The 12,391-nt window shown below is 37.2% G+C and overlaps 1 protein-coding gene across 1 annotated transcript in view; it reads left to right on the top strand.

Annotated features, from left to right (window-relative positions):
* The window catches only part of LOC136027260 (mitotic spindle assembly checkpoint protein MAD2B-like), a 68,857-nt gene extending 57,563 nt beyond the window's left edge, over nucleotides 1-11,294 (top strand). Inside the window, exon 4 of the mRNA XM_065704334.1 lies at nucleotides 11,079-11,294. Within this exon, the coding sequence (XP_065560406.1) occupies nucleotides 11,079-11,210 (132 nt within the window). The 3' untranslated portion in view covers nucleotides 11,211-11,294. The remainder of the gene's footprint in view (nucleotides 1-11,078) is intronic.
* The last annotated feature ends 1,097 nt before the right edge of the window (nucleotides 11,295-12,391 follow it).

Genomic DNA, 12,391 nt, shown 5'->3' on the forward strand with positions numbered 1-12,391 from the left:
TTGGCTCAAGATCGCGACAAATGGGAGTCAACCATACGTAGTCTTCTAGATGCCGGGTGAGGAGTCCTTGTCTGGTACTGCTACAAGTACAAGTAAGTACAAGTGCATCCGTTGAAAATATCCCCCGGAAAATCATCCTCACTAAAAGGAAATTATTCCCAAAAATTTACTTTCCGCTAAAAAAAAAAATACCCCAGACACCCCCCCCCCCCTGCACAAAACTCCCCCGCAAAAATGTTTGTATATTTCCCAATAACAAATACTATCTGTGATCAGTTGACAAATTATAAAACTTAAAAAGGCACTTAAACTTCTACAGTGGAGTTCTCTGATTGATTTGTAGCTTGGGAGGGAAGGAAATATATCAAAGGGTGTATTTTATTGCCAAAACTTCCCAACTCTCCAGATATATACAGAATTAGTTCTAAGAGAGAGACAAGGGGAGGGTGAGGGTAGAAATTTATTTATGATCCCCAAGGTTGTAACTAAGATTTTTTTTGGGGGGGGGGCACAAAAAAAATGAAAACGCATCAGAAATGTTGCAATTGATATCTACTCCCTTATGATTTCTAGGAATATTTCTGGTCTACGCTGTTACTATGAAAGTAAAGAGTAACATTGAACCCCAAAGTGAGCAGAATTTATGCCGTCTAGGAGGGGGACTGCCCCTTCCTCTTCCAGACCTCCAGCTCATGGTCGCAGAAACTTCGGAGGATGCTCTTTAGATCTGAAATTGAGATTTCAAATTTTTTATTTTATAAGTCGAAAGTGATTGGAGACCAACCAGCGGTGGGGAGGGGGATTATTTTCGAGAAAGGTATTTTCCAAGGAAGTATTTTTGGTGGGGTGTGTCTTCCGGGGGGGGGGTAATTCTCGGTCACCTCCTCCCCGTAGTAACATAATATTTGTAGGTATGAATATATAATGAGTCGGAGATAGTAGGCTTGAGATTGTCTGTGCATAATTTCGACTCCTGTTGATAAAAGAGCATCGCTATGTGCTGAAAACTATGTTGTGACCTAAGTGAACCCAAAGCCTCCATTTCGCTGGAGTTCCTAGGGATTTCTTGCTGTCCGGTTCCTAGCCAACTTAAGCGCTTCTGTATAGACTTGAGAAGGTATGTTGGTCCCCGTCCCGCATTGGCTCTGACCATTGCTTTTCCCGAGGCCAAAATATTTTCAATGATTTGAAGAATATGAAAATTGCAAACTGGAATGCTACAACGTCAAAAAATAACTATTGTATCGATATTTTGACTGATAAACTCAAACGCTTCGAACTGTAATTATTAGGAGCTTCAGAAACTCATATCCCAGGGATAGGAAACGCGAAATTAGGTGATGTAGAACTTATTTACTGTGGCAGTAAGGATGGGGTACATGGGTACAGGATGGGGAAGGTGTTAATAATAGAATACTGATCGCTCGTTTTGTGACCAAAAAGTGCAAAGTACTAATCATAATGGTATATGTTCCTGTAGAACTGACTGACGGAGATAGTAGTGACTCAGATGAATTTTACTGACACTTACAAGAACAAATAGACAGGGTCCCAGGTAGAAACATGGTATATTTATTAGAAGATTTTAACGCCCAGGTCGGTAGAAATAGGAAGAAATGGTATCCTAGCCTAGATAAATTTGGTGCAGGAAAATAAAATAGTGATGGATACTGACTGCTGCAATTTTGTAGTTACAACAGTCTAGTTATAATCAAGGCAGTATTTGGTCATAAAATGGCTCATAAGTCAACACGGTATTCACATGATGGTAAGACAGCTAACCTTATTGATTATGTTATTGTAAACTGAAGGCTAGCATGATCAATACAAGATGCTAGGGTATATAGGAGTGCTGTTATTGATGTTAAAAGTAAAGATCGCCATCTAGTAGTGTGTAGTGCTAATTTAAAGGGGAAATTTCGGAAGGGTAACTATCTTTCGGGAAGCTATGACATTGGTAGACTTTAGTATGAGAATTTGAAAGAAACTTTCCAGGAACAGTTTAATACTAAACTGGAGAGTTTAAAATTTGACAATGTAGAAGATGGATGGAATAATCTTTGGAAAATAATTTGTGAAGCTGCTGATGGCATCTTAAGGAAGAAAGTTAGGAACGCTGCTAGGAATATTAGTGAAAATGCTTAAGGTTTAATTGAGAGGAGAGTATTATTCTCCTCCAAGATTGATTGTATAAGAATTATCTGAGTGATAGATCATATGAAATAAGAGGAATGTCAAGAAAGTGGAGGAAAACATTAAGATACGAGCTAAGGAGGTGATAAGTGAAGGCCATGGATACAATTGCCTGGTATCTGGAATATGTAGCTAGACGGCATAATAGTAAAGTATTATACTGGCATGCTATTAAATTGAGAGTGAGCAGTCAATCTGGATCAGTCCCAGTTAAACATAGGAATGGGGCCACAATTACTGATAAGGAAAGAGTTAAAGAGAGATTGGCAGAACATTTTGAGAATGTGCTAAACCGGAAAAGCGTTAAAGGAAAAGATATAGAGGACAACGAAAATTTTTGACGCATTGATATGAAGGAAGATTTATTTCATGAGGAAGAATTAGTGATAGTACTAAAAGGATTAAAAAAAAATAAGTCCCCAGGTGCTGATAGTTCAGTAAATGAGTTTCTTTAATACGTTCGATATGATGTTAGAAATAAGTTACTGAAGATTACGAATATTATTTTTGAAAAAGGAGAAGTAGGCTACCTAACGATTTTCGGAAAACCCTAATTAAATCCCTTTATAAAAAAGGTGATAAGAGTGGAGTAATTATAGAGGTTCTAGCCTGGTTTCTATGGGTAGCAAATTATTTAGTATGATGATACTTTTTAGACTTAGAGATGCTGTAAACAAAGTTTTAAGAGAAGAACAATGCTGTTTTAGGAAGGATAGAGGATGTATCGACAAATGTTCACTCTTATGTTAATAATTGAGAAGTGTTTGAATCATCGAACACCTTTACATCTCAGTTTTGTTCAGTATGAGCAAGCGTTCGATTCAGCTGATAGAAGAGCCTTAGTGAAGATCTTATCCTTGTATGGTATACCAGGCAAATGCCTTAAAGTGATTAGTGCAGCATACGAGAATAACACTGCTTCGGTTAAAGTAGAAAATGAGGTTAGTTGCTGGTTCCGCATTAAATCAGGATTTAACAGGGTTGTGTTCTATCCCCCTTGATATGGATCATTTTGATGGACTAGGTCTTAAGAAGCACAGGAAAGGAAATGGGAGACCCCGGAATCAAATGGGGAAAATAACTCTCCTGGACTTAGATTATGCTGATGATTTAAGCATCCTAGAGGAAAGTGTGAGCAAAATGTATGAACTTTTAGAGGTTTTGCGAGTTCAGGGTGCTAGAAGGGGTTTGAAAATTATTGTTAAGAAGACTAAGTAGCTAAGACTATGAATAAGTGAAGATGAAAAGATGGCATTGAGTAACGAAAAGAATGATCAAGTGGACAGCTTCACTTGCCTTGGTAGTATTATTAGTAAGGACGGTGGGTGTAGTGAAGATGTTAAAAGTTAAATAACCAAGGCTCGAGGTGTTTTTTAACAGTTGAAAAAGATTGAAAGAATAGGAAGATAAGTTTGCGAACCAAGATTATAATATTGAATGTCATAGTGATGACAGTGGTCAAATATGGTTCTGAAGTATGGGCGCTTCGAAAAACGGAGGAAGATTTGCTATTTGTTTTCAAGAGAAATTGCCTACGGATTGTTTTGGGTACCCGACTGGCTAACCGTATTTCGAACAGTAGGCTATGCGAGAATTGTTGCTCAATCCCGCTTTCTTGGGCTACAATGAGAGAAAGGTTGGGGTTACTAGGGCAGGTCCTGCGGATGAAGGATGACAGATTGCCAAAAAGAATGCCCTTTTTGGCCAACCGTCTAGGCTAAAAGGAAAGCAGGTCGTCCTCGGTTGGGGTGGGAGAATGTTGTAAGGGAAATTAGAAAAGGGCACTTCCTGGGAGGGTGCAAAGAGGGAGGCTGTGAACAGATTGGGATGGAGGAGTATTCTGCTTAGCTGTGTTGGCCTCAGGTGGTTTGGTGTCGCTGTGAGTTGTTAGTAGTAGTAGTAAGATAGAAAGCTTAAACAAAAGAATCACTGATATTCTATGAGATATTCAAGATATTTCTAAATTCAAATAGGGAAGCAACACCGAAGTCTGTTTATTTGAAAAATGGAAAAATACTCTAACCTGTAGAATGCCTTTTTTCCGGTGCCTTAAGTGATGCCTTAAGTGAAAAATGAAAGATACAATTTGTACCTGAAACAAATATTTGACTAAAATATTTGGAGAAATTTGACTAAAAGAGGAAGTAAAACCTATATCGCCCTATTTTCGCAATAACTCGTATAGTCCTTTTTTGTATCACCGCCGAAATTACATGTGTTATGTATTTTCTTAATTAAAAACAAGTAAAAAAAGTTTTTTCTCGTGGATGTAGGTTTTGGCTTAGCTGTCTATGCAGGGTATGACTATTAAACTAGTGCAAATAAATTGGCTGATGGTGTTTTTCTGTGTTTGTAGAATTATAAAAAAAAATAGCGCTTTACTAAAAACACTAAATCTACGCATGAAAATTAAGAATGCTGTTTTGAGAGACGAAATTTTTTTACGTGGCCTACAGAAAACGACAGAGTACAAGGCTCTCCATAGCTTTAGCTAGTCATGATCTTGATACCTTTTATTATACTTTTTAAATTCTCTTAAAAACTTCAAGGAAATATTTTTTTTATTGGCTTTATAGTCAATAAACAGTATAGAAAGAATAATTGAATGAGTTGTAATAAAATAAAAATTTATGCTATAGAAAAAGACTTTAGTACTACCGGAAATAAGGAACTAATCAATACTACTACTACTACTACTACTAATAACTCACTGCAGCACCAAGCCGCCTGAGGCCAACACAGCTACGCACGCTCCTCCTCCAACCTAATCTATTTAAAGCCTCCCTCTTTACACCCTCCCAGGAAGTTCCCATTTCCTTTAAATCCTTATTTATGACATCCTCCCAACCCAGACAAGGACGACCTGCTTTCCGTGTAGCCCCAGACGGTTGGCCAAAAAGGACAATCTTTGGTAATCTGTCATTCTTCATCCGTAGAACGTGGCCTAGCCATCTCAACCTTTCTTTCATTATAGCCCCAGAAAGCGGGATTGAACCACACTTTTCGTACAACCTACTGTTTGAAATACGGTCAGTCAGCCGGGTACCCAGAACAATCCGTAGGCAATTTCTCTGGAAAACATCTAGTAAATTTTCATCTGCTTTTCGGAGTGTCCATGCTTCAGAGCCATATTTGACCACTGTCATCACTGTAGCTTCCAATATTCTAATCTTGGTTTGAAGGCTTATCTTTCTATTCTTCCAAACTTTTTTTAACTGTGAAAAAACACCCTGAGCTTTAGCTATTCTACTTTTAACATCTTCACTGCTCCCACCATCTTTACTAATAATACTACCAAGGTAACTGAAGCTCCCAACCTGATCAATCTTTTCGTTACCTAAGGTCACCTGTTCATCTTCACTTATTCCTAACCTTAGTGACTTAGTCTTCTTAACATTAATTTTCAAGCCTATTTTAGCACCCTGAACTCGTAAAACCTCTAAAAATTCATTCATTTTGCTCACACTTTCATCTAATATGCTTAAATCATCAGCATAATCTAAGTCCAGGAGCGTTCTTCCTCCCCATTTGATTCCATGGTCTCCAATTGCCTTTCCTGTGCTCCTTAAGACGAAGTCCATCAAAATGATCCATATAAAGGGGGATAGAACACAACCCTGCTTAACTCCTGATTTAATACAAAACCAGTTGCTAACCTCATTTCCTACCTTAACCGCAGCAGTATTATTCTCGTACATAGCGCAAATCACTTTAATGTATTTTTCTGGTATACCATATAACGATAAGACCTTTGTTAACGCTGTTCTATCAACAGAATCGAAAGCTTGCTCATAATCGATAAAACTAAGGACCAAAGGTGTTTGACAACGAAGGGACTTCTCAATTATTAACCTAAGAGTGAAAACATGGTCGACACATCCTCTACCTTTTCTAAAATCGCATTGTTCTTCCCTTAAAACTTTGTCTACAGCATGTCTCAGTCTAAAAAGTATCATATTACTCAGTAATTTGCTACCTACAGAGACCAGACTAATGCCTCGATAATTCCGACATTCACTCTTGTCACCTTTCTTATACAGTGGTTTAATTAAGGTTTTCCTTAAATCATTGGGTACTTCCCCTTTTTCAAAAATCATGTTCATAATCTTCAGTAGCTTATTCCTAACCTCAGAGCCACCATATTTAAGGAACTCATTAATCATACTATCAGCACCTGGGGCCTTATTATTTTTTAATCCTTCTAGTACTGTCGCTAATTCTTCCTCACTAAACAAATCTTCCTTCACATCCAAGGTATCACAAACTTTTTCATTTTCATCTATATCTTTTCCTGCAACTGTATCTCGGTTTAGCACATTCTCAAAATGTTCCACCCATCTTTCTTTAACTTTTTCCTTATCACTAATTGTGGCCCCATTTCTATCTTTAACTGGGACTAGTCCGGATCGGCTACTCCCTTTCAATTTATTAACATGCCAGTATAATATTTTACTATTATGCCGTCTAGCCGCATCTTCCAGATCCTCAGCAATTTTATCCATCGCCTCTATTTCACATCTCCTTAGTTCATATTTTAATGCTTTCTCCACTTTCTTTACATTCCTTTTGTTTTCATACGACCTATCGCTCAGATAATTCTTATACAAACCCCTTCTACTCTCTATTAAACCTAAAGCTTTTTCACTAATATTCCTAGTTGCTGTCTTAGCACTCTTCCCTAGGACACCATCAGCAACTTCACAAATTGTTTTTCTGAAATTATTCCATCCATCTTCCACATTGTCAAATTTTAAACCCTCAAGTTTAGTACTCAACTGTTCCTGGAATTTTTTTCTCAAATTTTCATCCTGAAGTCTACCAACATCATAACTTTCCGGGAGGGAGTTACTCTTCCGAAATTTCAGCTTTAAATTAACCTTAGACACTACTAGATGGTGATCTTTACTTTTAACATCAATAACGGCACTCCTATACACCCTAGTATCTTGTATTGATCCCGCTAGTCTTCTGTTTACAATAACATAATCAATAAGGTTTGCTGTCTTACCATCACGTGAATACCATGTCAACTTATGGGCCATTTTGTGACCAAACACCGTATTGGTTATAACTAGGTTGTTATACCTACAAAATTGCAAAAGCCTATAGCCATTACTGTTTTCTTTTCCTACACCAAAATTACCTAGGCTAGGATACCATCTATCCCTATTTCTACCAACCTGGGCATTAAAATCTCCTAGCAAAAACACCATATTTCTACCTGGTACCCTGTCTATTTGCTCCTGTAACTGTAAGTAAAATTCATCTGAGTCACTAGTATCTCCATCAGTTGGTTCAATGGGGGCATATACTACTATAACTGATACCCTAAACTTTTTAGTCATAAAATGAGCAATTAGTATTCTATTATTAATACCTTCCCAGCCTAAACAAGACTTAGCATCTTCCTTATTCATCATGAGCCCTACTCCCTGTCTATGTACCCCATCCTTCCTTCCTGAGTAAACAAATTCTATGTCACCTAATTTCATGCTTCCTACCCCTGGGATATGAGTTTCTGAAACTCCTAATAAATCCAGTTCAAACCGTCTGAATTCGTCAGTCAAAATGTCGATGCGATAGTCATTTTTTAACGTCGTAACATTCCAAGTTCCAATTTTCATGTTCTTTAAATCTTTGAAATTATTTTGGCCTCAAGAAAAGCAGTGATCCCGGATACCAGTGCAGGATGGGGACCAACATATCTTCTCAAGTCTACACCGAAGCGCTTAAGCCGGCTTAGAACCGGACAGCAAGAAGTCCCTGGGACCTCCAGTAAGTTGGAGGCTTTGTGCAATCCTGGGCCCATCTTGGTCACAACATGGTTTTCAGCACTTGGCGATGCTCTTCTATCAACAAGAGTCGAAATCCTGCACAGACAGTCCCAAGCCTATTACCTCCGACTCATTATATATTCATGCCTACAAATATTATGCTACTACGGGGAGGCAGCCCATAGTAGATAAATTAGCTAGGAAGAGGTTTTTCAGCCCGAAAACGCCCATCAAAACAAACCAAGCCCAGAAAATTATCCAATAATCAGAATCCCGTACGAGTGCTGTGTTGTTTACTAGGCTATAATTTCCTCGAGGGGCGCCACTCCTCAAGTGGGAAAAATTGATCGCAAGTTTCCCAGTCTTGCAGGTACCCCGAAAGGGTCGAGGCAGCCCTTTACAGAGGCCGTTGTCCATAAATCTGGATCTTACGCCCTGCCGCAGTTGTCCTCCTATAGAGGATCCTCCCACGATGGTGTTCTGCTTCACCATGCAATTTAACCCATTACTGGGAGAAGGTTTGTAACTCATCTGACGCGTGAACACGGCAGTTGGCCCTGCTGAGTGTACATTTGAGGGGCCTTCTTCCTCCTCCAACTGAAATTATGACCCCCAGGGGAGGGTCATAGCGGAAAAAAAACAAGGGGAAAAAACAAGCGGAAAAAAAATATATATATACAAAATAATATAATACATATATATAAAAATATAAGCCAATATGAAAATGTTAAATTTTGGTCTGCGTTTTTAAATCTTAGGTAAGCGTTATATGATGTTAGAAGAGATTTATTAATAAAGAGTTTACTAGACATAGGCCTTCTGATACGTTTTGTATTATTTTAAATCTTGAAACTCGGGATTCCTAGGTGAAGTAAGTGTTTTTTAGGACATTTAGGCAAAGTTTGAGTTTTTCAAGCAGAAATTTTTTTTCGTTGGTGTAAATTGTCAACAAGGCAAACTTGATTAGGCTATGCAGCAATTATGGAATAGGAGCAGGCGACCTATGTAATTAGAGATTCTTCCAAACCACTGATGGCCTCTTTTTCCCCTCTGGTAATTTGCAAACTCACTGGGGACTATCCAAATAGAGCACCAACTAACTTTGTAAAAAGAATACAATTTAACACAGTCACTGGTAACCTGGTGAGGTCTTGCGTTGATCTGATTGGAGTCGCCGGTGAATGTGTCACATGATATATCTTTAGTAAAGCATCTGGTGCTCAATTTTGCTATAGCGACAAGTTTGAAACAATAATGATTAAGCATATTCAAAAATAAACACACCCTAGAAGTAAGGATGACCTATGTTAATTTTGGTAAAATGCAATGTCAATATTACAGAAGGGGTGGGCCCACCGCCAAGAGCTCAGGGTTTTATGGACTATTACTTTCGCACCCATTAACCTGGGTTGGAGTGATAAATTCGGTTCTATGTCCTGGTTTGAAAAAACTACCACTAAGCCGAAATCTCTAAGGAACTAGATTTTTAGATTTCCTGTTCTAAAAGAAAAGCGTCCCATCTAAAAAATGAACGCAGAAGAGATCAGTGGCAAAGACAAATGTCAAAAAGCTTCATTTGCAAGATGCCTGGGTTGAAAAACTGTCAATTGAGCAGCACTAAAAGAAAATCCTTTGTCTGTGAAGACTTGCAGTGGCGAAATCAAGCACCCAGAATTTTGGAAGAGCATCTATTTGATTATATTTTGGCAATGTTCCATCTGAACGTTTGCTCAGCCTTCTGAAATTAATCAAAACAGAGATCCAAAATAGTCTTGAGAGTTTCCTTAGTCTCACTTGTTTAAGTCATTTACCGGGTGAAAAACAAAGATAAAGTTCCATCAACTGTTAACATGCCAAAAACTTATGCACGGTTTCAAGTTGATGGCAGACACTACTTCCGACCGAGTGCTAGAGATGAAACTTATTTCAACCTTTCCTTGTATTCATGGTGGTGTCAAAAACGTTATCACTGTCTGAAGTAAAAATAACAATTTGATACTTCGCTGTGCTTTTAATGTGGAATCCGTGGAAATCTAGGGCAAAATATCCTTTTTTTCAAATAAAAAAAAAGTGGGACAAATAACAAAAAAGTGGAAACACTGTTTTCAAAGGACATGCTCCAAGCTGAATCCACATTGCTAATAGAAGCATAGAATAACATTGCGGTCATTCCAACATTTTTAGATCAGGTTTGGCACAATTATTTCATATTCACGACAAGCGAGACACATGGGTAGTGAGTTTCCTTTTTATTGTTTTTTACCCAGATGGCATAGAAATAATTTTTAAAAGATTTAACCTTTTTTTTTAAACGATTTTTTTTCTTAGGCTTAGTACGACTGATATTTTGATGTCTTACACAATTCAAAGATGAAATAAACGGTATATTTATCCGTTTCAATCGACTAATCAATCGTAACATAAATTCCAGAAACTCTTGAGAAGTAACTCTAGTTACTTCTGTCTACAGAACAGAGAATTTCGAAATATGATGCGAATTTGAAAGTTACGTCTATAGTGCCAACACTACTTAAACGGCTTCGATTTGGACTTGTCAGCAAATAATAATGAAATATGTAGTTTAGAACCGAAAAGAAACCCATTGATTCGATTAGCTCAATTTTTCAAAGTGGTACCAAATTGAGCGAATTCAAACCATATAAAAACGGTCAAAAATGCTTTATGAGGATCTCAAAGATCATACCGTAAAAAGATCTCAAAGCGCTGTATGTAGCTACTGTAACAAAAAAAAAACTAATTTTTTTTTGTGCTTCACTAGTTCTGCATTATCCATTGCATTACTGGAATACTTTTGCACAAACATATGATAAGCAATTGTCATCAGTCGGTATATTTGCACAAGTTTTCTAGATAAATGCTACCCAAGTTACGAAGCAATTATTTTTGTTCGTTTGAAATTTCAATCTCGCTCTTCATTTCTGTCAGTGAAACTAAGTTTTTCAAATAATTTAATGTTTTAAAAACGGTTATAATCTAATGATGCTTAAAGGATTTTTTAGGGGGAGGGGGGTACAAATACTGACTTATATTGTTCTTATGGAGCGCTGCTAAAATTGCTACAGGACCCTCAAAACATCTTTTTTATTTCAGGATGAGCCTCAGTGGATAGTTTGCAATGAAATGGATGTTTCAGATGCAGGATCTAGACTTATAGTACCTGTCCATTCAGTCTCATCCAGTCTGTGCAATATTCAGCTGTATATTGAAGACTACAAGAAATAGCCAGGATGTGTGAATTTGAACTATGGCTAACAAATGCAGGCTCATTGTTATTATTTGCTGTAAATAGTATTTTTAAAGCTATAAGTCTCTATCATCTATTGTAACTTCTGTACTGGGTAGTTAAACCTAATCCTTCAAAGGAGATGAACGTACCCATAATACAAAGTAAACACTTTAAACACAAAAAGAACATGGGAAGACAAATGATAAATGCAAATTAAAAAGAAAAATTGCTCGTGAAACAATGTACTACAAAAGATCTGGTTGATTTTCGCACACAAATTTAAAAAGGCTACTGATGTATGGTGTACAAAACTCTTCAGATGACAGCGATGTGTGACAGTCGATATCGATATGTACGAAAGAATTTAGAATATATCTATATATGTTATTAAATAAAAAAAAAACAAGTTTTTCAACTGAAAGTAAGGAGTGACATCAAAACTTAAAACGCACAGAAATTACTTCGTATATGAAAGAGGCTGCTTCCTCATCAACGCCCCGCTCTTTACGCTAAAGTTTGACTCTTTCTCTCAATTCTTCTTTCTAAAACAGTAAAAAACTTTAGCGTAAAGAGCGGGGCGTTGATGAGGAAGCAGCCTCTTTCATATACGAAGTAATTTCTGTGCGTTTTAAGTTTTGATGTCACTCCTTACTTTCAGTTGAAAAAACTTGTTTTTTTTTATTTAATTTCTGAACGTTTTTGAATCAATGCATGTTTTGATTTTAGCTCTCCGCAGAGGAATAATCAAAACGAAATTTGCATATTTTTTTTTTGGCTCAATGGCTTTCTCATAATTTTGATCGAATGATTTTGAGAAAAAAAGAGCGGGGGACGAAGCCTAGTTGCCCCCCGATTTTTTGGTTAATTAAAAAGGCAACTAGAACTTTTAATTTTTTACGAATCTTTTTATTGGTAAAAGATTTACGTAACTTATAAATTAGCTTACGTAAAGAACTTTTGTATTCTCATGTTTTTATTACATATATGAGGGGATTCGCCCCATCGTCAGTACCTCGCTCTTTACACTAAAGCTTAAATTTTATCCCAATTCATTAAGAATGACCCCCTGAATCACAAAAGCCGTAGAATAAGTAGTTGAAATTACCGAAAATACTTTAGCGTAAAGAGCGAGGTATTAGAAGGAGGTGAGCCCCTCATATGGGTAATAATTTCTGTT

The sequence above is a fragment of the Artemia franciscana genome, chromosome 5 (assembly GCF_032884065.1).
Source record: "Artemia franciscana chromosome 5, ASM3288406v1, whole genome shotgun sequence".
NCBI classification, from domain to species: Eukaryota; Metazoa; Arthropoda; class Branchiopoda; order Anostraca; family Artemiidae; genus Artemia; species Artemia franciscana.